The sequence below is a fragment of the Miscanthus floridulus genome, chromosome 10 (genome assembly GCF_019320115.1).
Source record: "Miscanthus floridulus cultivar M001 chromosome 10, ASM1932011v1, whole genome shotgun sequence".
Lineage (NCBI taxonomy): Eukaryota > Viridiplantae > Streptophyta > Magnoliopsida > Poales > Poaceae > Miscanthus > Miscanthus floridulus.
In genome coordinates, this window is record NC_089589.1 from 49,024,485 (window position 1) to 49,050,762 (window position 26,278).

The 26,278-nt window shown below is 41.1% G+C and overlaps 2 protein-coding genes and 1 pseudogene across 6 annotated transcripts; all 3 read right to left on the reverse strand.

The window, feature by feature from the left end:
• Positions 1-246: 246 nt before the first annotated feature.
• On the reverse strand, positions 247-11,991 carry LOC136486574 (uncharacterized). 5 transcript variants are annotated; one of them, XM_066483507.1, is made up of 15 exons: positions 11,760-11,991; positions 11,123-11,662; positions 10,192-10,260; positions 9,324-9,465; positions 8,984-9,251; positions 6,986-7,214; positions 6,750-6,900; positions 6,372-6,623; positions 5,562-5,613; positions 4,680-4,754; positions 2,553-2,815; positions 2,248-2,383; positions 1,671-1,804; positions 1,454-1,571; positions 247-1,024 (listed from the first exon to the last, which is right to left on the reverse strand). In XM_066483507.1, exons 4-15 carry the CDS (start codon positions 9,450-9,452, stop codon positions 651-653), a joined length of 2,181 nt encoding a protein of 726 aa, XP_066339604.1. In that variant the 5' UTR covers positions 9,453-9,465; positions 10,192-10,260; positions 11,123-11,662; positions 11,760-11,991; the 3' UTR covers positions 247-650. The 5 variants fall into 5 exon arrangements, with proteins under 5 accessions (XP_066339604.1, XP_066339603.1, XP_066339606.1 ...); XM_066483506.1 differs by lacking the exon at positions 10,192-10,260 and adding an exon at positions 10,895-11,044; XM_066483509.1 differs by lacking the exon at positions 11,123-11,662.
• Positions 11,992-12,658: 667 nt separating this feature from the next.
• On the reverse strand, positions 12,659-19,238 carry LOC136490184 (coiled-coil domain-containing protein SCD2-like; annotated as a pseudogene).
• Positions 19,239-20,553: 1,315 nt separating this feature from the next.
• On the reverse strand, positions 20,554-24,786 carry LOC136488598 (uncharacterized). The gene is made up of 2 exons (XM_066485479.1): positions 24,356-24,786; positions 20,554-20,628 (listed from the first exon to the last, which is right to left on the reverse strand). Exons 1-2 carry the CDS (start codon positions 24,734-24,736, stop codon positions 20,554-20,556), a joined length of 456 nt encoding a protein of 151 aa, XP_066341576.1. The 5' UTR covers positions 24,737-24,786.
• Positions 24,787-26,278: the final 1,492 nt, after the last annotated feature.

A 26,278-nucleotide genomic window follows, 5' to 3' on the forward strand; every position in this document is an offset into this window, starting at 1 on the left:
AGATTGAAAAATATTTTAAGATTTTTAACTGCATTACTTTTGTAGGGAAAATATTTAGACATATTTAAAAAAAATATTTGTGTAATTGTTTTAATAAAGTACATTTGACCCTTAAACTATCAACTAGTCCAATTTGTAGTTAACATAGCATCACATAGGATGATTGATGTAGCCCCTTATGTAGTCTAAAACGATCGTAAAAAATCAGTTAGGGTTATGATCTATCCGGTATTTAGATAGTTTATTTAAGGCATATGATGTCTGATTTCGTACTTCAAAGATGAAAATTGGATGACGACGATAGTTGGGGAGGTCAAAATAGTGACTGTTCCCTTCAGAAACTGACAGCACAAGCTGTGATTGCTTCAGTGTGTAAGGCACACAGCAAGCATCACTGGGTTTCACCGGTTGTTATCATTGTTAGACAAATAAAACCACTCGTCGGCTGTTGCTTTAGGGACATGCGTGTTCATGTGCCGACACATATAGGGGTGGACTGGGGATGTCTCCAATCCCCACCTGCATGCTGACAAAGTGATTTTGCTTCTTCAGTTGCCTGCGTTCCAGATTGCCATTTCTACACAAATGGCTCATATCATCATGTCAATTCTATTGTCATTAGAGTTCTCCATCAGCCTAGCCGTGGGAGTTTACCCAAATGTCCACATTTTCCCTTTACCATTGGACTTGAGATGTGCTCGTTTTATGTGTTGATCAATGGAGTCTCGAATTCCTTCGAGAACAGAGACCACCTTGTCCATGGACGGCCTCATCTTAGCATCCAAGGCCAGGCATTCAAGAGCAAGGGCAGCGACTTTCTTCACCCCGCCTGTGGAGTATTCACCTCCTAGTCTGGTATCCACCAAACGGCATATCTTGCGCCTGTTTATGAGATGTGGCCGTGCCCATTCGACTAGATTCTGCTCCCCCTTCGGCCGGTTTATATCAAAGGCACAACGACCCGTCAGCAACTCCAGAAGCACTACCCCAAGACCGTAGATGTCGCTCTGCACAGTAAGTTCCCCTGAAAGTTTTCAATTGTTATTACATTACAGGGATACTGCTTCAAAATACAAGCACTGAATATATTATTCTTGGGAAAAGGCAGCATTACAACATTTTGTGGCAGCCAAGTTAATGCTATAATGGGGAATACACAAAATATTACTCCATGTTTTGGATCCAAGACAAGCAAGTAGTGCTCAATTTCGGTGGGCTCGAATTATTTTCATGTAATTGTCTAAACCAAATATTTGTTACTGATTCTTGCGACACTAGTCCCATGCCGTGAGGATCAAGTTGATCTTGGTAAGCCTAGACTTTTGTGCGTTATATTAATTATTTTGTTCCTCTTAATGAAAAACATATATATACTTAGGCGCGGTCTAAAAAAAATACAAGCAAATGTGTATAACATTGGCGGGGGCATCAAAATTTGCATTTGAACGCTTACCTGTTGACAGATCATCCGGAGCTGCATAAGCATACGTTAGGGTTGCTACTGTGGACACATAATCTCTCGCACCAATAGGACCATTTGATCCGAAACAAGATAGCTTCGCATCATACGCCTGGCCAATAATATGATGCATCCCTTTCAGTAGATATCACTTACACCACCATGTATATAAAAATGAATTGCGGAGAATTGATGGCTCACTGTGGCTTACAGTGTCAAGGAGAATATTGCGAGTCATCATGTCTCTATAAACAATTTTCGCAGAATGAAGGAAAGCTAGTCCTTTTGCAGCTCCAAGTGCAACCTTCAACCTTAGGTTCCATGAAAGAGGACTAGAACTAGATCCTATAATAATAAGGAAAAAAGGGATTCAGATAGCTGGCTGATAGTGTCTTTGGTTTTTCAGGCCACTGCAAAACTATAGTAGTTAACTCATGGCATTCAATGCCATTCATGCCGCATCTGATTCTGATTTTCACTATGGACTGAAATTATTTTCAGTTATCATTGTAAGAGATGTTTTACATCCTAATGAGCATACTTCATCATCATCTATACTACTTCGAATGTTTACATTACTTCCTAAAACATGATAAATTGATAACAGTTTCCTTCCAAGAAAGTGCCTCTGTGTGCCTTATTCGGCTTCCATTCAATAACGATCATGTATCTTTATATTTGTCTTGGACGCCCACATATGCAGGCATTTCCTACTAGTGTAGTACTGTAGTTTATAAAGAACATACTATGGCAAGGGTAGTAGTTTATATTTGTCTTGTATTACTTACTCCGAGAAAGATGATTTTCCAAGCTCCCACGTTGCATATACTCGCACACTAGTAGCGACTCGTCGTCAACCGTGCAGTAGCCAATGAGCTTAACAAGGTTGGGATGTGTAGACATACCTAGGTAATGAACTTTTGCCTATAAATAGAAACTTAAAAAATAAGAGAAAATACAAATATCTAAATAGCAAAATTAGAAACCTTTAGTAAATTCAAAGGCATCACAAAACGATGAATTTCCAATAGTAACTTCAAACAAAATGACTTAGGATATAACAAGCTATAGACCGTATGAGTGCCTTACTCACTTGCAAACCCAGTTCATGTCTTTTCACAGCAATAGCCATTCCAAGGCCAGACAGGCAAGGTGACAGTGTTTCTTCATCAATCCAACCTTTAGAGATACCCCAGTACTCTTCTTCGTCACCGAGCACGCTGTCAGGTCGAAATGTTTTTGTGGCTAAACGGAGATCTGCAAAATTGAAGATCTTAACATTCGGAGGCACTGAAGCTGAAGAGGTTCGACTGCCGTAACTATTCCCATCTTTATCACCAGGGTTTGAGAATATCCCTGCATGTAATATATATTTAGTACTCGAGTTTCCACTCTGCCAAACAGGGGTATACCAAAATCAAGACACGGTATAATATTTTGTCCCTAATACCGTAATACGTTAAAATCTAGGGTGTCATGACAATCATCCAATGGCACGTCTAAGATTTTTGTAATTATGTTGGGCACAAAACAATTGATGTGCTCTTATCCTTAGCATGTTCATTGCCACGAAATGACCTTTAAATATGAGGGAATTCCTTGTGAGCCATTAAAAAATATCGCAATTCCCTGTGAGTCACTGAAAAAGTTCGGCGGACTTCAGCGCCACGGCTCCAACTTTTTTTTTTTGCCCTCCACTGCCGTCAGATTGGGCTCTAACGGTGTCAAACTGTAGGTGTGAAAAGTCGAAAATACCCTTAGGTCTAAATATGCCATTAATTTTTTTAGTATCTTAACGACTTCAAATGGAAAAACTCAAAACTAGAAAGTTGTAGATCTCGTCGAGATCTATAATTTTCATATAAAAATTATCTTCATTTAATACCGCAAAAAAGATATGATTTTTCTAAGATATATTAATCATATCAAATCATATCTTTTTTGCAGAATTAAATGGAGATATTTTTATATGAAATTTATAGATCTCGACGAGATCTACAACTTTCTAGTTTTGAGTTTTTTTTTCATTTGAAGTCGTTAAGATGCTCAAAAAAATTAATGGTATATTTAGACCTAAGGGTATTTTTGACTTTTCACACCTACAGTTTGACACCGTTAGAGCCCAATCTAACGGCAGTGGCATGGAGGGCAAAAAAAAAATTAGAACAGTGGCGCTGAAGTCCACCGAACTTTTTCAGTGGCTCACAAAGAATTGTAATCTTTTATAATGGCACACAAGGAATTTGCTTTTTAAATATCCATGTGCTCAGATGGATTCCCTGCTGATGAACCTCAGGCAGATGGTCCCTTTAGCTTTCCAAATTTGCAATGCAAATTAGTTACCTATGTAAAGCGAAAAACAGGCCAGCTACTGTTACTATACCACAGCACGAACTCACATGGAGCTTGTTAAAAATACCAAATAGCATTAGAAGGTCGGACGTTAAAGAGTTCTAATGAACGGTCGGTTGTTATCTCATTTTTTCAATTTTCAATAATTTGTCGGCCGGTATTTTTATTTTGCTTCACCATTGTAAAGCGAAAAACAGGCCAGCTATTTCTATAGAGTAGTGGAAAAGGAATTTGATGTTTCTTTCAGTAATACTTATGATTTCAACAATACTTTGAACAAATCCGGTAATAGCTTAAGATGGCTTCAAATTAGAAGTAGAAGTAATATCAGCAGCAAAGATTAAGGCATCAAACAAAGTAGCTAAGCAGCAAAAAGAAAAAAAAAACAGAGAGATAAAACTGACCTTTCGACAATGTACCTGACTGAGGCAACATCATGTTTTTACTCTTGTTGTATCACTGTAGGGTTACTTTTTCAAAACAAAGGAGTAGGTTGCTGTTTGTTTGAACATTCCAAGAAATACAGTATTTGCTGATTTGAGCTACCAATGATGCTTTTGACGCTTGTGTGGTTATACCTTTGTTGTATAGGTAGAAGGTAGTTTTTCCATTATAAACAGGTTTCCATGTTGACAGCATGGAAACATTATACTGCATGCATTCAACTATTTTATAATAAAAATGGACCTAACTGTGGTACCTATCTGTTGATTTTAAAAGTAGCTTTATCTTCCCTTTGTTTCCGAAAATTATCTAGCTCTTCAATTGTATTTTTACCCTTGCATATCCTCTACTGCAACATTGGGAACCATCAATCTCTTGGTCAGCGGCCTGTGATATTCTTCATGGAGGAACACGTCTATTTTACCTGCATTTTCCTCCTTTGTTTCTTCCATATTTACATGGCACCTTGCAGGTTCTTGCTCTTTGTAATCATCCATGCCTGTTGGGAAAAGAGGAACCAAACGATTGTTCAGGTGAATATCTTCATCGATCTATTCATTTATCAATCATTTTACAAAAGTCTTAAAATGGAGAGATCTAGTTCAAACACTTGACTAAGTGCTATGCTGTTATGTTCACCTCATCTCGTGTAAGTCTATCTCTGGCCCCAAGGAAGATTCATAAAGCTTACATCCCATCTGCTCTATAGATCCCCGCGGATGGCTGAATTGAGCACAGTGTTGATCTCAAACCACCGGGATGATGGATACGAGTCAAGCCGGTGCTAGGGTGGTTCTTGTTGGATTTAATTAGGTTTGTCCAATTTTTATTCAGCAATTAAATCAAAGAGAATTCCAAGATCAAAGTTGTAACAATTCTGTAGCTCGCTGTGTTTTCTAGCTAATTAGCTAGGTAGACTTGCGGTGGGGTCACTTTATTCTGAATAGGTGATAATTTAACCTATTTTTCTAGGAAGTGGATTGGTGTGTGTTGTATTCTTATGCTCGTTTCTCCTAATACAATGATACATGTGCCCTGTTTGTTTAAGCTTTTGGCCACTTTTAGATACTAGCTTGTGGACTTCTCAACAGCCAAACGACTCCCATAAGCCAATAAGCTAAAAGAGCTTCTGGCTTCCTAGAGTTTTTTTTTTTTTTTTTTTTTTTTTTTTTTTGCTTTTAAAGATCCAGAATCTTCCTAAAAGCCCAAACCAACAGGCGCAAAACTCTCCTGCATCTTTGAAAACAATAAAATGGTAGTGTAACCTATGCGTGATAAGGTCGCATGGGAACAAAAAAAAACTTACTTGAGCTTCGGTATTGATACAAAACCTGCTTGCCTTTTAAGTCCGCGGTGTCCTACGAAGACAACAATATTTTAGAGAGGTTTCTCATGATTTAAACTTGCAGCAGTTTATATAAACATGATCAAATAACATTTGTTTCAAGAGATACGTAAATCACACTTTTTACTTGTTACATAGATAGCTCGTGTAATACATTATATTACGTGAGTTATGTGGGAAGTATTCCTCTCCGTTCCAAATATTAAGTTGTTTTTGTTAAGGTATAATAGTCAAAGGGCATTAGTGTAATCTCCCTAGTCTAGGGTTTCCCTCATGTACTCTATATATTGTCCCCCTTTGGGCCTTAATAGTATCAATCCAGTTCAGTCTCCCTTTATTTGTAACAGTTTTAGCTTTATTAGGTAAATAAAAAAACTATGTATGTAGAAAAACCAAAATGATTTACAATTTAGAACAACAGAGGGTCTTTCATTCAGGATTCCATGTTATAGAAATGCTACTAAGAGAGGGGCTGAGAAGGAAAGAAAAAAACAAATTTTCCTTCATGTGCTAAAATTAATATGATAGTACAAGACATGGGAAAAAGGATAGGAAGTATATGAGTGGTAAATTGGAAGATATGCCGGGTAGTCAGATTAGTCCTTCCACGTCCACATAGAGTGATCAAAGGAATATAAACTAATGGAAAGAAGAAGCAATGTAATATTTTAGGTGAAAGATAGTAAATTGTTCCGAGAAGCATTGTGTACACGCACATTGCTTTTGCAGATGACAACACAAGAATAGGATGACCAGTGTGATAGTATGTACCTGGCTTATAGGTGAGCTGTTGGCAATATTATTCATCTTACTTAGTTCATTGAAGGCGGATGTATCAAACTTGTTCAGTTCATCAAGAATCTCGCTTATAGTAGGCCTTTTCTCTCGATCAGCCTCCACACATCTTAATGCTATTTCAATGCATGTCTGAATTTCTTTTCTCAAATGACGGGCTGTCTTAATTTCTTGTGATGTATGTGCCGGGATTGTTTCCTGAAACCTCTTACACCAGTTTCCATGTACCTGCGATATTGACACATAATTACAGAAAAGCTTAGGTGGCATGACTGCAGCACAGGTAAGACAACAAATATTTTGTTGCAAAAAGGGACTGGTATTCAATTAAGACACAGCAAGTTTGTTTCCTACAAGCTCAATAAATCGTTGGGAGGGCATTTCATCGCTTTTTGTGTAGCCCTCGGGTCCTGCAACTATTTGTATGATGATAACACCCAAGCTGAATATGTCAAACTTGTTTGTGATTTTGTGGCTCGTGATGTACTCTGGTGGCATGTATCCACTGCACGGTATGAAAATACAGTTAGATTTTTAATAAAAAAAAGTTGGTAACAGAAGTTTATTGTTCTCATGAACAGTTAACTTACCGTGTTCCTATAACTTTTGACGTGACATGTGTTTGTGTTGAATCAAAGAGTCGTGACAAACCAAAATCCCCTATTTTAGGCACCATGTCCTCATCCAGCAATATATTCCCAGGCTTTAAGTCCAGATGATAAACAGGATGGTTACATCCATTATGAAGGTAGTGTAAGCCCTCACAAATCCCCTTAATTATTTTGTAACGTGTGCACCAATTTAATCCGTGGGATTCATCTGTAGAAGCATGTATAAAGTGCACTATTGAAGAAATAAATTGCAGAGATTACAAACGAAATCTTTTTTAAAGGGCTACATACAAAATCTTACTATTACTAATTATAGGCTACATTAATTCTCACTAGATATGCTAGAAAGAAAAGATCATTCCAAAAATTCTCAAGATAAACAGAAACATCTAGCCTTTAGTTTGGTATTATGTAATCATTAGTGCTAATAATAGCTATTAGATCTATTATGTTTTATAAAAGAATCACCTACCTTTGCCATTATGAAAGAAATTTCAAAATTAAATTACCCACACTTGCATTAATAAAAGATTATTCATAATGACCCTCAAACTTTGTATCTATACCAAACTCTACTATTTCACGAATTACCCACATATGCCATTATAAAAAATAATACAAATTAATAAATTTGCATTTAAATTACCAATATATGCCATCATGAAAGAGATTAGAAAGTAAACCTTTTAATTTGTATATAAATTATCCACCTATGCATTGTAAAAAAATAACAAAAATATCTCTCAAATCCACATGTAAATGCTAATATAACCTATAACGAAAAAAATAATTCAACATCCATATATTTTTAAGTTACACACTTTGTACGTGCTTAAGTTAAAAGTAAACATAATATTTCACCATGTAGATCAAGTAAATATGTACGCATTAGATAAATATTTATTTTAATATCTTATGAAGCATGGAAAAAATATGTAAGAAAGCGCATAGAAAGGACTAACAATTTTTAGTTATATCAATACTCCATGGTAATAAATTTCCTAAGTTATCTTAAATAAGTTTATACATTTTAAACAAACATTATGTCATAGCAATATTAGCAATTTAATTTAAACACTATATTATAAAATAATACTACTAACACATATAATTTTTTGCTATGACAAATCCAACATTTAGAGTGCCATGGTGCAAGGAAAAACTACTATTTGAGACATTGTAAAAGCCAATGGCATATAATATTTCTTAATAAAATAAAAAAGAAATTTTGAATAAATGATACATAAGCAATAGTGTTTGAACTTAATACATATTGTGCATGGAAAAAAATAAATTCTATAAATTCTAACTAGAGTTCCCATGTAGAGCCTCCACGTTAAGCCTCCCAAGACCCGCTATAATAATAAAAAAGATTCTAGAAATTCTCAAAAATATCAAAAACGTCTAACCATCAATTCAGTAGACTCTAATCACTATTGGCAAATTTCAAATGATTGGTGATGCCATCCTAATAGTTAAGAGTGCAGGTTATGATATCAAATCCCTATTATTTAAAAAGTACAAAGGATGGAATAAGAATAAGAACAAGAACTTCAACTTAACTTGAGGATAAAAAATCTGTAGCAAACCGGATAAAATTTGAAAAAACAAAATTTAGATGCACGACATCATAATATATGAGCTGCAACAAGAGCCACCATAATTGAAGATAAGGTTTAAACGTAATGCATATTGAATATACACAAAGATGTTGTGCAAAGAAAAAAACTATGGATATTAATGAAAAACATATAGATCAATAATTAGTAAGTTCGTTATGATCGTATAAAGACTACAAAGTATCTATTATGCCTATTATGTTAGAAAATAAATAAAGAAAATACAATTTAATATAAACATTTTTATTAGTAAGCGGAATTAAGCAATAATTGATACTTAATATCTTCTATAAAATTCTAGCCATGCAAGAGCATGGTTTGATGGACTAGTAACAGTCTAATTTGAGAGCCATCATACCTGAGAGATGGTTTTCAAGGCTTCCACCCTGCAAGTATTCAAAACATAGAATTCTTTCTTCCACTCCAGCAAAAATGACTTCTCCATTGTGCTCAACAAGTTGGTGTCGTATTTCGTAGCAGTAGCCAACTAACCGTACAATATTTTTATGTTGAGCCCTCATAAGGTTAGTACATTCATTCTTGAATTGCTTGTCATTCTCGAGTCCTGATTGATGGATGCGGTAAAGCTTCTTTACAGCAATTTCTTCCCCATTGTCCAATACTCCCTATTGAATATATTTTGTTAATATAATATGGTATGAGTTCTTGTAATTTGTGGATGCAAGTGATAATCATACCTTGTAAACTACTCCACACCCACCATGACCAATTATGAGATTATTAGAAAAACCATCCGTCATATGCTTTAACGTCTGGAGTGTAAACTCCATTGGCATCACACTGGTACGCTGTAACTCGGTCTCCATGGTATTCTGTCTCCTACAGGGGAAAAAAAGTTGACTTTCGCGTCCTAACTCACTAACAATAACACAGTAATCCTTTGTACAAGGTAAGAGCAAACATGGGCTTTACTATATGGTATTCCCTCCACTCCAAATTATAAGTCGTTTTGACTTTTTTTTACATAGAATTTTCTATGTATTTAGACATACGTTATATCTAGATACATACCAAAATAAATGTACCAAAAAAGTCAAAGCGACTTATAATTTGGAACCGATGGAGTGTTATTAAATGAGTATGGATTGTCCATTTAGATAGATCTGGAGAAATATTATCATGTTTTACCTTATAACATAAGAGCAACTTCGAGAGTCTCTTTATATCATTCTGTATTGATAGGAAATGAGATTTTATTGACATTTACGATCTTGAACTAGGAGATCTCTAGATATCCCTGTCCTCTATTTCTGGTTTCTTGCTTACCAAAGATAGAGAGCGGAGCTGGTTCTCTAAAGTGCGGAACAAGATATAAAGAAATTGTTGGAATTGCTCTCGGTCCAAATAAGGATTTAGAGTGGTTTATAAGAAATTAAAGAACATTGAATATAAGAGCTCCAATTACCTCTCGGCGGCCACATCACATCCTTCTGCATATGGTTGATTTTTATTTTGCTTTTTTTGTTACCTTCTACAAATATTAATTGATATATCCCTTCTAAAAATCAGTGAGTCATATTTGAATTGACTTTACTACTGTATTACCTTGTAGGAGCTAATTAGAGCACTGTAGTAAGGCCCGCATGTATATATTTACTGAGAATGGGGCATGTCCTGTATCAACCGTTCACCAATTGAGATACTTATTAGACACTCAGTCTAGTGCACATGTTGCTAAAATTTACAATCTACATGCTTCATTCTAATAAATTGTAAGTCGTTATGGCTTTTCTATATGTACATAGCTTTTGTTATGTGTCTATATATTATATATGTATCTAGAAAAATCAGAATAATTAACAATTTAATACAGGGAGTAGCATATGTAATGGGAACATGGATAACTTTGTAAGCGCGTACCACCTAGGTAGTTAATTGGACACAGTGGCGGACCCAGGATTCGAAACCAGGGTAGTCCTAGTAAAAAAAAAATTGTCTCATGCTTATCGCCAAAATTATTTAATACAATACGGTAAAATCTAAAAAAAAGTTCAGTATACATGACTATAAATTAACCAAACCTAGGCTCAATTTCAGAAGTAATGCTATTTTTTGCATCATACTTCTAAAAAAAATGCAATATTTGATTTATTCATGCCTCAATTTCATGGAAAAAACAACAAATTTCAATCAATTCTAGGCTCACAAATCCACACTCCCTAAGCCCAATTGGCCAATTTACAGTCCAATCTCCATTCTACATTCTCCAATGTCCAAATCAAGTTCAGAAGTAAACACAAGCACTCACCACAAGACCGTGGAAGGATCTGACAATAATCTGAGATAAAATAGAGATGATTTTGGGGATAAGCTGGGAGGAGAAGAGGAGAGGAGTTTAGGCTACGAGAAATATAGATCAATTGTTTTTCCTCAGTTCTTTTCAACCGGCGCACCGGACCTGCTAACAGATAAGCTCCATGTACTAACTCTCATCAACCCATGAACAATACAAATCTTGAGTTTCGTCAGAACTCACCAGGTAGGACTGGAGTAGGCCAGCGCGGGGCCAGAGCGCACGACGGACTAGGGCACTGGGCGGCCACCAGCTATCCCGACCAGCTTCTTGGTGCGCCCGCCGCCGTTGGACTTGGCGGAGAGCGGCCACGCAGGGCCGCGGGGCGGCGCTGCGTCGGGGCTGCCGCTTGGCAGTGGGCAGGCGGTGGCAGGGGCGAGCAGCCGGTGGGCGGCGATCGCCAGTATGGAGTCGCGGACTCGCAGTCGTGGAGCGGGAGTGGCTGGTTGCTGCCTGGGTGGACCGCAGACGATGTTGCCTGTTTGGGCCAAAATTTTTATGGCCTGCGAAGTAGTCCTGGGCCTACTGGACTACCCGCTGGGCCCGCCACTGATTGGACAAGTAACTAGCTTTGTGATATCAAGAAACACGGTTAAAATTTGTCTTGACTCTTGAGAAAAGCTACTTACAAAAGAAGAAATCAATGAAAAAAAAAACAAAAAAAAAAGTGAAACAGCCGGCGGTTCCTCACGGGACAAAAGCTGTCCGAAACAAATACTGCAGCTGGAACAGAAAGTTTGCAATAGGTAACCGTGAGAGATTGTTTCTCTCTCTCAAAAAAAAGGTAACCGTGAGAGATTTTTACTGCACCGGGGCTAACCTGGGGGTGGCCTGCTTGCAGGGGGGGTACGGAGGCGTCGAACAGAAGACAAGCGAGCTTGCTCGGAGCTTCACGGAACAGGTACCCAGGATCTCGTCCAGCTCCCAGCAGTCCTCGATGGTGTTGTGCTGCAGTACTTGGTTTCTGGCATCTCTGATCAACCAGCTTCCGCGTTGGCGTTGGCGTTGGCGTTGTGTTGGACGCGTATCCACATTGTTGACCTTTTAATTCTGCTTGGCTGTTTCCAGGTAGCAACCACGCCATTTGTCTGGCGCCGGCGATTGAGACTGTTTCAGCCTAGCAGCTGTACGGCCCGTTCGCTGATTGGTTTCTGGGCTGATAAGTTCGGCTGATGCTGGTTCGTTGTGAGAGGACACTATTGACTGGCTGATAAATCCTGGCTGAAACCAACAAACGAGCATATTTCTAGTCTACAATAATATTTGAAGTATGTGCGGTGGGTGGTTGCCTGGATGGGGGCGGAGGTATAGGACCGCAAGTTGCCAAGTCACCATCTCCTTCCTCTCTAGAGCAGGACGAATGGCCTCTGTTACCAGCGCGGTTCATGATCTGCCAACTAAGCGGGCCATGGGCCTAGTTGGCCTCAGTTTATGGGTCTTTTATTTTGTGTCGGGTGCTTCTTCTTTCTAGCTCTGGTGTCACTGCTAACCCGGCCAGATCAAATGAAATGGCACGTAATTGTGAATTAAAAAACTTGGCAACCAGATGTGATCTAGGTATTACTGACTCACTGATTGCTTCAGCTTTGTAAAAGGCACACGGCAAGCGCATCACTAGGTTTGATTTGACCCCTGTTCCTGCTGTTAATTAGACAAATCAAGTATTGCTTTAATGTTCTTCATTCATGTGGCTCCAGAATATACATGACCTGTTCCTTTCTGTTGTTGGACTGCATGCATGCCGTGTAACCCATATATGCAGAGTCGGCTGATCAATCAACAATCATTCTATCTATTGCGCCTTTCGCCGCCATGTGCAACAACACTTCCAGTTGCACCATTCAAGCTGCTTTTTATGCTACTAACCAAAAAAGTAGGGTGGGAGTTATGTACATGGGGGAAAAGAATCAATGAACCATTTTGTGACAAAGCTGAAAACCAAAACCACAAAAATGTTTACAATGTCCCAGTTTTCTGTATGTGATATACAAATATATGGCTGAACTGCATTTCGGAAGATTGTCGCCGTCGTCCGCTAAGGGCTGTTAGGTCAGGTCCTCGACATCCGACGGTTCGTCTTCCGTGAGGTTCGCCTCATGGCGGGAGAGCTCCCAGAGGAGCTGCTCGATGCCCAGCTTCCTCAGCTCGTGGATGCCTTGCTCAACTGCCAGAATATAATAATGCTCAAGGTATAAGTCATTTCTGGCCAGGATTGATTTTCACGATCAACAACACCGTTATGGCTTCGATGTTCAGTGTGACACCAGCCACAAGCATAATATAAGAAAACTAGCAAAAAGAAAATTATACCATCCACAGCGTCATGTGACGTTGGTTGCTGGCCGTGTCGATCGATCCACATCTGCAATCGCTCCTCAGCAATATCCTCTTCCACGTTGTGGGTTTTAGCTCTCCTCCAGAAGTAGATGAGCCAAGCCTGAGCAGTGGCATCAGAGTTGACGGTCACCACATAAGAACATTAGCATTTACATAATCTCGGCATCTGGCATGTTGTACTTCTTTGGTCTATATAGCCAAAGTCTATTGAACAACTTTTTTCTGTAACTCATACTGTGCATCCTCATGCAGCTCATTTTTCTGCTCTACAAAACTGACTGTAATTATGATATGCGACACTTCATTTTTCCTTTTCTTAATACATTGGCCTTAGGGCACACCAAGGCAACAACCAAGAACTTCTATTCTAGCCACAATTATACTAAAACATGCAAGACTAAAGGAATAAACTTACAAGGGATGACACAGTCACCATGAAGCAAAATGAATTTTATTAGTAACTTGGCACAAAATTAACCAACTTGCTGATTGAAGTCAGGCTCAGAGAAAAAGGAATAGGGACGGTACCTGCTTGAACAGTACATCTTCTTCCTCATCCTTGCTTAGGTCTGCACAAGTTAGATTAAGTATTGGTCATGAATTTGTAACGTTTCCCAACAGAACAAACATGGCACTGGGTGATGCTACAGCTAACCAGCCAACTAATGTTGAAAGAACATCACTCGTATAGCTAGCTATTAATATGATGGTTACAGAAAACAGAGAGATAACGGTACCAAATGCTTCAGTGAATTTTTCATCCCCAGATGATTTAATATCTGCATATGTGAAACACCAAACCATAAACGTGAGTTAGCTTCTCAGATGGCCAATTAAGGAATTATGTCAACTGATCAATTGATGATTCATAATATAATGATCTTTTATGCAAAATATTCTTGGTACATTATCAATAACAAATAGGAAAAACAACAGAAGAAACCTGGATCAGCTGCTCCAGCAACATTTGAACGATGGTGTTGGGCAAGGGCAAAAAGTACCGCATCCTCAACCTCCAAAAAATAATTAGGAGCATCAGAAAAGTGACAACAGAAAAAAAGTAAATGGCAAAGTTTGATCTAGAAAATCTTCAGCACCAGGCTACCTAAGGTGCTGAGAACTGCTGAATGTATATTATGAATAATAAATATGGATGAAAGCCTAGTTAAAAAAGATAAGCACCTTCAGGAAAGCTAGTTCTTGAAGTCCTTTATCAACAGCAAGCATGGTTTCTACGTTGCCTTCCCCTGCTGTAACAGTCAAATCATGAACAAGCTTGTCTACGTCTTCCAAACCATTACTTTCTGTTTCAGATCCATTCTTAGCTCTCTGTCCAGCCGATGTTACATACTCAAACGGAAGAGGTGCAAGTGAAGACCAGTATTCATGTTTTGACATTGAGATATCTGGATAAATGCCTGCAGAATTGCAAGAATTTACTCAGAAAAAAACAAAGCATCAATTGGTAAATACGTTATGAAATGGGGAATTCGGTAAATTCCTTTTTGACAGGAGTCAGGAGTTTAGAAACTAAGGAAACATAACAGTGTTACTGTGAACTCAAGAATGACAGGAATTTTAGGAAGACTGATGTTATAGGTCCCCACATGCTAACAAAACCAGCATTCAATTGAATTCGTTGCAAAAATAAAAAGGTTGTCTTATTCTGAATTTACCATATTGGACAGCCAAGCCCCAATAACGGGCTAACCAACACCTCTTCATGACAACCTCTTCCTGTACAATAATTATGTGCTTCAAATCAGCACTTCCACAAGCAACTAGACATTTATGCTTGGTTGAATCTTTGGATAAAAGGAAAAATGATAGAGGAAATTAACCATTTCTTCTTTGCTTAAGATCACCCTGTGTGTCATTGTATGCAACTCTTGTGTTTCGGATTCAGCTTCTTTGAGTTTCTTCACAGCAGCAGATGCTTCTTCTCTTGCAGACTAGAACAGAAAACAACATTATTGACAACTGATAGTTGAACTCATAATGTTCCTTATTGTAGGGCATAGGCTAGCACCTTACCTGTAGCTGTTGTTGAAGAGTGGTGAGTTCCTCACTTTTACCATTCTTGGATATAAGAGCTTTTCTTATCTCTTGCTGTTTTTAAATCAGGGAAAAAAATATGTATGAACACCATGTCCTCTTGTAACACCTACCAGCTGAAGAAATTTTCTAGAGTAGCAATTATTCTATCAAAACTTAGATTATATAAAGTATGGATTCGGGCCACTTCAACCAACGAAATGAGGGAATTCTAATGCATCATTCATCACACTTCTAGAATGGATAGCAATGTTATTTAACATGTGTTCAGTTCCATTTCAGAAAAATCCAATTGATCACTATTACCATAAACAGATAAACATGCAAAATTAAACTTGTACCTCCTTTCTTACAAGCATCTCCTCCCTCCTGCATCCATAAGTTGGAAGTCATGGATAATGTGATAGGGGAAACGTGTAAAATATCCAAAAATACACTCCAAATACCTTTTCATAAGTTTTACTTCCATAGATAACCCATTGCCGAGATTAGCAACCTGGAGATATTGCAGACAACAAAGATATAAAATGGATATCATATGTGCTCTACATAATCAAATTATCCAATCACAATGGTCACATGAACGAAGTAATGCAAAAACAAATAATTTAAACTCAATCCTGACTGAATGAGCTTTCATATTTGGAGAGGCATCATTTAGAAGTAAAAACTACGCTTATGGAAAATGGTAGTATGATACTATAATAAATTTGTTAGAAAAGGCTGGTATAACCTCTTGATTATGCCACTATACAATAATACAATCTTAACACTACAAGTACCGATTGAACACTTGAAAATGTATACTATGAAGCAATAGTATGATGCATGTTGAGAAACTCATCAAGCACAGTATTAAAATTTCAGATCTCTGAATGAAGCTGCAGAATCTGGGACAGTCATACCAGATACTTGAAATGCCAAACAGAATACCTGTTTCTCAAGCTCCGTTGTCCGGGCTTCAGATTGTCTAAGTTTCTCTTCTGCTAGCCCAAGCTGAATTCGGAAGAGTATTACATAAGTTTAGTATGAAACGAAGACACTTCTATTTTCTGATTCGTGGAATCTGTTAGAATACAAGTAAGAACCATAGTGCACCTTCTCCAGAAGATTTACGTTCTCATCTTTTAGCATTTCAAGCTGAAAAACAAAAGCAGCATTTGTCAGATTCTTAATTGGAAAAAGTTATGTCACTATTACTGACGAAAGCCCTGTGTAAGTTCACTAATTGTTCTGTAGAAAAGCATCTGAAAACTATAGAATGTAGAAGGTGTGATCAGTAGTAAGCTTTGCGACAGACCTCTTCTGTTAGTGTTGAACTGTCATGTGAGTCCCGTGACCGTGCGGACTGGGCAAAAGTGGGATCTGGATAAACAGCCCTACAGCATGGTGAAATATCAACTGTTAATCCCAGCAATCTCGTTACTACTTATAGATAGACTACAATTATATCAGTAATGATGAAACGTACTGAGAAGGAAGTCAGACTAATTTCCTATGCAATGAATACATTAGCAACATTATGATGAACATTAACAGCAGAAAAAGTTTTTCTGATTAAAATATTCATACTTTCGAGGAAAACTAAATATAAAAAGATAGGAACACACTTGTCTATGCCAAGAGAAAGGCATTGGTCTATGAAAAAGGACATTCCAAAGCAATATTTGTAAAGGAACATAAAAATTCTATGCAATCAAGAAGTGAAGAAAGTGGCTTGTCTCTCAAGTACAATGTATGAAACTCTACAATCTAAATATGTAGCAAAAAAACCATAAGTCGCAACTATGAACTGGGGCATAAAATCGTTAATAGAATGAGAGCGGCATCTGTTTTCAAGAGACGTGCTGGCAATATGACAATGAAATAGCAAGAGAATTATCTCAAAAAAGCTTGACAATTCACCTTCTATCCTTAGGTGTCCCAGTGGGAATTTCCACAGCTTGTAGAGGCCTCACACTAACGCCAACTGGAGGTGCAAAGGTTGACCTTCCTGTTGATGGTGCACGATTTGCTGCAGCTGAGTCCACACCATTCCGACCTAACTAGGTAAACAATGACAGAGGAAATAAGGTGCGCCGTTTCATAGGTGACCGAAATATTCGAGAACAAGGCTTGCTTCAGCATCTGAGATTGCAAGTAGTTCCTTCAGAATATTAAAAAAAAAGTTTAGCCTACCCCAACTTGTTTGGGACTTAAAGGCTTTGTTGTTGTTGTTGTCGTTGTATTTTAAAAAAAGAAGTTGAAAGAAGTAATACTTTTCTGGATCAAGAATTCACTTCTCATATCTCCTTAACTTCATGTTCACATGAAGCAAAAATATAAATTGTATCAAAAGGAAACATCAAAGCAGCAGCAGCATGAAACAAGAATGTACAGCAAGAAACAACAAATTTAACAATACCATGTTTTTAAATAACTATATCTCGAGTTACCAGTAATTAAAAGTTGTGGGACAAGGAAAAATAGTATAACAGCAATGCAATCAATTATCAGTCACCAGTAACTGAAATAAACTGAGAACAGACCCGAATCACAACTTCAGCAACTACATTATCCAGTGGCTTGTTTGGCATATGCTTTGTATCGTATAAATTGTTCATAGTTTAAAAATTAAAACAAAATATTGTTATAATCTTTTGGTTCCAAACAGAGTATGAAGCAGAGCATATGAGGAGCAAAACAGTACTAATACTTTTTCCAGACTTGTTTCTTTCTTTGCTATAGCTAAATTCCGAGTTGTTTCAAACGAATTGCTTGAGATAACAAATGGTAAGCTATCATCTTTGACATTACTTATCGCGGGCGAATTGCTCCTGCTCCGGTCCCTGGCGACGACGGCGGCCAAAGGCTTGGGCAACGACACTGCCTCATCCCCACCGTCCTCACTCCCTCGGCTGCTCCACCGCCCGACGCTCTCCACGTCAGAGTCCACGCTCGACGCTACCTCAGACACAACTTGCTTCACGCCGACGTCCCGCCTCGACCGCCGACTAGAGGGCCTTGTGGCAGGCAGGCTGGCAGCAGCCACGGTCTCTGACGCTTGCGGCGCTACCGTCGGTTGCGGCGCTTCTGCAGGCCTCGTCACGCTTGAGCTCCGCCCGCCGCGTGCCAGCAGCTGAAGCGGCGTCTCCTCTTCCTCCTCCTGAGCCGCCACGCGTGACCTCGGTGGAGGCGTTGCGCCGCGGGAGACCGGCCTCCGAACGACCCGCGGGTCCGTCAGCCGCACCGGCGCCTCTATCGTCTCCTCCTGCTCGCGCTCGCGGCGCACGGCACGCTGTTCCTCCTCCTGAGCCGCCACGCGTCTCACCTCGGTGGACCTCGGTGGAGGCGTCGCGCCGCGGGAGACCGGCCTCCGTACGCTCCGCGGGTCCGTCAGCCGCACCGGCGCCTCTACCGTCTCCTCCTGCTCGCGCTCGCGGCGCGCGCCACCCGCTCGCGGCCGTGCCGCGCCCGAGCCCGTTCCATCGACCGCGCCGCGGCGAGAGGTGCGCGCCGCGGCGGTGTCCGTGTCGTCAAGAGCGTCGTGCCCGCTCCCGCTCCCGTCGCGGCGCAAGCGCGCGGGGACTCCCTCGTCCCGTCCTCCGCCGCCGCCCTGCGCGCCGCGTCGGAACGGGGAGGAGTTGGTGGAGGAGGAGGCCGACGGCGGCGCGGGGTTGCGGCGGTACTGCTGGAGCGAAGGCAGAGGGGCAGTCGAGGATGATACTGAACTCGCCGGCGGCGCCTGCGTGCGCGAGCATCATCTCCTCCATGCGCGCCATCGCCTGCGCCGCGGACGCGCGGCGCTGGTCCGCCGCCGCGCCGGAGGGCCCCGGCCGCCGCATGTGGCCGCCGCCGCCGCGGGGCGCGTCCATCGGCGTTCGGGGTGGGTGGCCGCCTAACCGCCGCCTCGTTGACTTTGATTTGACTTTTCGCGTTCCGCCTTGTGTCTCGTTTGGGTTCGAACTTCGAAGAGAAAGAGAAGCCCGCGGATTTGCGGCTTCGGCCGTTTCGACGAAGGTGGGCGGAAATGTTGGAAAGGGAAAGGTGTGCGCGTCGGTTTGCACCCTGTCCGTTTGATATTTGTAAATTATTAATTACCAATTGTTATTTATAGTAGTTTTTGCCTTGTATATTTTTTCTTTTCATTTATATTTTAGTGAATTTTCTCTTGATTTATTTTAGTGATATTCTTTACAACATGAAATTACAGGAGATGCTAACACTTCGATTCTGACTTTTTACTTCCTTTCATACGATGTATTGCCATCCGATCAACCATAGGACCAGAAATAATCTTATTCCTCCTCTTGACAAGGCTACATTCTACTCAACATTCGCTCAATCCATGGTGCTGCCTTCCAACCACACTAAACATTTATTTTTGTTCTCCCCCATCTTTCACATCGCTTATTGCCTATCCTTCATCACTCCTTGGTGCTCTGTCCAGTGTCACCCCACAATGTTTGGAGCCTCCTTAAGCTCCATTCCAATTTCTAAGTTCTAGAACTACAAATCAGACCCAGACACCCCCAACAATTTAGATGTTGGTTGAGTTGACTACGAAGTGTTTGAGATCAACTCGGTCAACATCCCTAGCGCCCAAGCAACATGCTCAACGGACAATGTTGTTTTCGAAGTACATTCAATCGCCCCATGAGTTGCATCGAACTTAAAAAATACATTTCAAGGATAAATCTCCTTTATTAGTAATTACCTCAATTATCCATCGATCATGTGAGTCGATAAAGATGTCTAGGACCTCCACCACTACAAGGACGATGTGGGGATGCTAATGCTAGAAGTTGGACACATAGTAATCAACCTTATCTCCCATGGCATCGTCCTAAAATCTAATCATTGTAGTTGGTAGAGGCCACATATGTGAGAATGTGCACATATTCATGTGTTTCCCCTGAAACAGTAGCATAGGTCGGAGCAAAGACGATAAGCCAAAGAGTAACTAGCTTTATGACAGCATGAACCACTTAGAACAAAGACGACAAACTTAAAAGCTAAATAGTAGATCTAGAGCCACATGGTGGGATCCCTCACTCTTGTCTCCAGCAAGGTCAGCGGTGATAGAGAAGAGAGGGGTCCAAAATGGATCGATTTTCACCTTTGTCTCTCTTGACCCAGCGGTTTAGGGCGCGGTCAAAATGTGGCTAGAAGGTTACCGATGAGATGAATGAGCAAGGTGCGTGGACTACATCGTGGACTCATTCCATGTGAGCATGTCATTTTCACCTTAGAGTACCCAGTGCGTGTTTCCTTGAATTTGATGCTCCAACCAACTTATCACAAGCGATCCTTGATTTCTGTTTGTGTTGTAATGTTCAAGCAGGTAAATCCCATGAATCAAATAAACGAAAAGAAAAAAAAAATGCCTAAGTTGGCTTAAGATGAGCAGTGAGAAAGAGTTGAGGTAGAAGTGAACTGACAATAACATTTTTTAGTCTACAAGCACCTGAGCTTCTTCAGGCATTGAAGCTAGAAAAACTTACATAAGCATCAACCCTTGCAAAACGGCAAAATCAATGGCTGGATCCGCTTATTTCTAAATCCAAGCATCATTTCTCTGCATGCTATGGGTGCTCTTATGTGAGTGAGTCCTCTTTAGTTGTTCGTGAAGTAAAATATTTAATAGAGGTGTGTTTTGCAAAAAAAATTCTAGATAGTAAGAGTTGGATTTGGTCTAGTGTCTGTAAAGAGTTGAGGAAGACAGACTTGGTTCGTGTCCGTTCGTGTCCCAGAACATAAGAACTTTTTAGGATGATTCCGATAACCAGGGCCTAGGACGCAAACTTAAGGTTCCCAAACATCGGAAAATTCAAAAAGATCGGACACTGCAGTGCAAAATGGATGATTTTTTTTTTAAAAAAAACCTTCACTCGCACCAACACCCTGTTCGCTTGTTGGTTTCAGCCAGCCCAAATCAGCCAGCCAACAGTATTTTCCTCTCACAACAAACCAGCACCAGCCAACCCAAACCAGTCCAGAAACCAACCAGCGAACAGGCCGCAAATATCCATCCCAGTGGCACGTGCAGCCACATTTGTGGGCCCACTTGTTAGTCTGCAGTTGATCCAGTCAGGGGAAGAAGGATGAAAGGGGCCCACATTTTCTTTTCTTTTTTTTTATCTCGTTTGACACGTCAACGGGCCGGGGAGGGAGACCTGGGAAACGCTGGTTGCTTGCTATAAGTGGACCCGATCAAATCGAACAGGAACAGCCCCGTCATGCCCTGGACTCAGAATATATAAATAAAATAAAAAAATTAAACAGTCACGTATAATCGTAAATTATCTCCTCACAAGAAATTACTGGCGGTAGATATATCTTGGCACGGAAATATGGTTTCCAGCTTGCTGTTTTCCAGCCAGGGAGAAAACGACGTACTTTCTCCGTCGCGTAATAAATACACGTTTCCGGTTAAAAAAATTCCCATAATAAAAGGTCATCATGAACTATCACATCACATTGTCAGCAACAGCTAAGACCAAGACAATAAAAAATTAATTCACGTCAACATAAAAAAGGAAAAAAAAAAAACAAAGGAAACGGCAGCTCCTCGTCTCGATCTCCCTGAGGCTCTCCAGAGGCTCCTCGTCTTATGACAGTCTTCGGTTGAACCAAAAATTTTATTGTTGAAAATATTGTTTATGCTAAAATATTAGGAGAAAGAAATACTGCTTCGACTAAAAAAATAAATCAAATAAATTTAAATTCAGTTCAGCCAAACACTCCCATAGTCTGTGGGGGCTGCCCAGCACCAGCAGGCCAGCGCGCAGGACGAGACAGGAGTGCGGCAGCTGCAGCCCCACTGCATCGATGGACTGATGTTCACTGTGCAAATACTGTAGAGGCAGTTTCGTCATTTTGGCTTCATCTTGGTATTCATGCCCAAACTTAGATGTGCAAATATTATTGGACGGTGGGCGTAGCAGACTATTACCCGAGTAGTAGGCATTGACTTGCACGTCTATTTGAAGGTGTAATTCGCTTTGATAAATTTCGTTGTACCCATCACGATGCATAATTGTAAGCAGCGACATTTAGGATATTTTGTTTTGATGACGAAGAATGTGTTAGAAGCGCAGTGACGTTAGCGAGTGACTGCTCTGCAAGCTGAACACTGCCGTTGAGCAGAAGCTATCCATGACAACACTGTAGTGGGCCTGAAGGGACTCTAATGGGCTGGTGGCCCAGGTCCACGTTGGTGTCTGTTTCTTTTTCTTTTTTCTTGCATTTTGATTTCGCAGACTAGGAGTATTTGATAATAATACTCGGTTATGCCAAGAGTTCGGTTTTCCTGATCCTATTTACATCATGATTTTTTGTCAATAATATAGAATTTTTAAATAAGATCCGCCGAGGAACCGTTAAATAAGAAGCGAAGCACGAATTTAGAGAAAGAAACATTTTCTTAAAAACCTACCGTGTCGAGTGGCCCGTTCCATTTTTTAACGCGTAGCTGGCGCATCGAGATCTCTGATGCATAGTCAGCCAGTCTCAATGAGGTTTTATCAGAGTTTTATGGACATTAAATAGGCTGATGTGGCACCGTATTGATGAAGAGAGATGATAAGAGTTTCATAAGAGTAGAGAGAGTTTTACGAGGATGAAACTCTTCTGCACTATTTTTAAAATATAGATACATTAGTAACAGGTCATGAAATCTCCACCGAGACTGACCTCGTAGAGCCGGGCTTCGACTTCGACCCCTCTGACACCTTGGGCTCGTCCCGTCCGATCGTTTTGACTACCGGCAGTCCGGCACCGATCGAGCCCCTCCGCGCACGCTACTCTACGAAGCAGTCTGAACAGCCGCCGGATCCAGACCTGACTGGCTGACCGGTCGGCAGGGCGGCTCGTGATCGCACGTGCAGCTAGCGCGCCCAGCGCCCGAGCGCCGGTTGGCCGGCCGTTTCGACCCGATCGGCCGTCTCCACTCCACCCGGGCACCCACGGACCAGTGTGGACCAGTGGTGTTCGATTTTGGTGACTAAAATTTAGGATGATGCTCGATACTAATAAAAAAATAAATTATAGAATACGTCAGTACTCCACAAGACGAATTTATTAAACCTAATTAATTCATCATTAACACATATTTACTGTAGTATTAGTTTGTCAAATTATGAACTAATTAGGCTTAAAAGATTCGTCTCGTAAATTAGTCGTAACTTGGGCAATTAGATTTGTAATTAGTCTATATCTAATACTTCATGCATATGTCTAAATATTTAATAGCACAACAGCTAGAGTTCAGAAGGAGGAACCAAATAACCGGCTGCTCTAGACAAAGGGCAAGGTCAGCGGCGAGGAAGCCTAGGCAGGCATTGGGCGGCGTTGACCGTGCATGGATCCATGCACGCAGGCATCGGAGTGCGGGGCGGGTGCCGCGTGGCCGCACAGCCGCAATCGAAGGATCCAGCAGGCCGCCTCGGGATGCGCGGCAATTAAACATGTCCCGCTCTCCCAAGCTAACCCTCGCGAGAGACCCCGGGCAGCAGGTTCAACAAAACCCTCTGGTTGTTGACCAAATTGCTCCAGTTACCTTCGGTAAAATTAGTCATGTTTTTCTTTTGGCAACAGGACGCAAATCAATTTCTCCTGCATGCGGTGCATTGCAACACAGGATTGCCTAGTGCCTGGAGTTGGAGTAGTTTGAAGTTCACACAACACAACGGGCGCGTCAGAATCCTGGTCAAAGTTTGGCATCTACGTACAAACGTACTGCTACCTCCGTTTCTTACTCGTGTACAATACGCCAAGGAAACGAACGTGTGTTCGATCGTGTTCCAGGTTCCAACGACGAGATGACAATCGAAACGCACGCGAATAACAGACAAAAAATAGCGTAAAACAAAAAAAAAAGAAAGCAACAAAAAACACGAGAAACACATCCAAAACTGCCAGCGAAAATCTGGCAAGTTTCTACCAGGAAGGAGGAGTCTCCAAGCTAAGCAAATGCGATGCGAGCGGTAATTAATTCAGCAGCAGCAGTAGTAATTAGCTAGCAGCGATCGAGTAAATACATACCTTAGGAAGAGCGAAACCGAAGTACTTGTCCTTGGCCCCGCCGCCGCCGCCGGCAGCGGCTGCGTGCAGCGGGCTCCGGCCGCCGTACCCGTACCCGTACGCGCCGCCGTGGAGGGGGCTCATCATCCCGTTGCTGCCGGCGTGGTCCGCTTCGTCGTCGTCTCGCGGGCCCGCGGCGCGCGACATGGCGTGCGCCATGGCGGCGGCCGCGCGGGCCTTGGAGTTGGACCGCGCTGCCAGCGGGTGCACGGGCGACGCCGCCGCCGCCGCCGTTGTCGTGGCGGCGCCGAGAGGGTGCGCCGGGGACGCCGGCGCCGAGTAGATCCCGCCCGCCGAGCGCCGGCGCCCGTAGGTCGGGCTGCCGGCCCGGCGCCAGTCCATGTGCGCGCGCGCTGGTAGATTGGAATGGAGGACGGCCACCGGTGCGTGCGGTGCGGTGCGCGTCCTGGACGGCGGCCTCGGCTCTCGCTTGAGGGGAACGGAGTGCTTCGCGTGTGTGCGCGCGTGCGGCCAAGAGCTTAGAGCTGGAGGGAGGTCACTTTGAGGATGCTTTCGAATTAATATATAATATTTTCTTGTGGCTTTAAGCGGATAAAATATTTCTCGAGAGCGGTGCTCAATTAATGACCCCTGAGCTAAGCAAATGTGCGAACTTCACCGACCCTTTTGGGACTTGCTGATCAAAATTAGGCTTCATTATTACTGTAAAAAAAAGGCTTCTTTACCATGGACCAGCAAAGAGCAAACCATTCCTCAAAAAAAAAAAAAAAAATCCAAGAGCAAACCAGATAAACAACATCTCTAAGAGTATTTCTAAAATTTATTCTCTAAACTTGAGGAGAGTTATTTGAGCAAAAGTTATTTTTCTATATTTTTCACCCTCAAACATTATCTGTGCATACTCTAGAGAGTTATCCTTGTTCTCTATATTTGTCCAGCAAGGAATCTGGAACAGAGGATATCTATATTTGGAGATCTAATTAAAATCACGGTTGAGGCGTATTTTGCACCAAAATCCCTATTCCAATAGATTACGAAAATACAAAGAGTCTCTTGGAGTTGCACTAATAAAGCCAAGTGCTATAAGTCAAATTATAAGAGTCGAGTTATACAATAGCCGTCTCTTATTTGTCTATAAAAACTTTTTTATTATTACTTTTATCCATGTTCAACTTCTCTTTTCTAGTCCTTCTTATATCACTTGAAGTCTGGACCCACCACTGCAAAGGCTCTCGTGCCCAGCTCGTTGCTGGCTGAGAGTCAAGCTCTTCTCTCTTCTCTCCTCCATATCAACATTAGCTTGCTTATAAGACCATTATTATTGTACTTGCTCTAAGGGGCTTAATTGTTTCTAGTAGCGTAAAAACTACAATAATACAATTATAAGTGCAAACTAAAAAGTAGATGGTCCAATGTGATTATAACAATCTAGACCTCAAATTGCTACTCCAGCAATCTACTCTCCACTTACATCAGATTGTGATAGGAGAGAAATAGAAGTGGACATGCAAGTTGAAACAAATTACCCACATTTGCCTTATTTTTTCAGACACCCCCTTCCTCTGATTCTCTCTCCCATCGCTCCCTCTCTCCTTCACAAATCTCTTTTTCAGAAAAAAAAACCCTAGCCACCAGGGTTTAGTAATACATAGAGCTCATCACTGTTGGCTCAGAAATCACCATACCGTCGATTTTGCGATTCTACGATGACAAGGAGCTTGTTACCACCGGCTCAGAACGAGTGGTGAAAACTAAATTAAAAATTAAAAAAACGCTCAAGGTCCAATGTACATCACGTTCACATCTGGATCTATGCACATCTCCATCTCCGTGTGCCATATTTGCTTGGATCTAGGCCCACTGTCACATCTGCCCCCCGATGTCATAGCGCACTGCCTCCCATGAGGAGGGCCACCACAACCT

Bases quoted from the DNA above. Each gene is read 5' to 3' on its own strand.
- LOC136486574 (XM_066483508.1), bottom strand. From the start codon at position 9,452: ATGGAGACCGAGTTACAGCGTACCAGTGTGATGCCAATGGAGTTTACA. The intron at 2,384-2,552 runs GTGAGTAAGGCA...TTCTATTTATAG, and splicing joins GACATGAACTGGGTTTGCAA to GCAAAAGTTCATTACCTAGG. The intron at 1,572-1,670 runs GTAAGCCACAGT...ATTATTGGCCAG, and splicing joins GCAATATTCTCCTTGACACT to GCGTATGATGCGAAGCTATC.
- LOC136488598 (XM_066485479.1), bottom strand. From the start codon at position 24,736: ATGGACTGGCGCCGGGCCGGCAGCCCGACCTACGGGCGCCGGCGCTCG. The intron at 20,629-24,355 runs GTATGTATTTAC...CAACACAAACAG, and splicing joins TCGGTTTCGCTCTTCCTAAG to AAATCAAGGATCGCTTGTGA.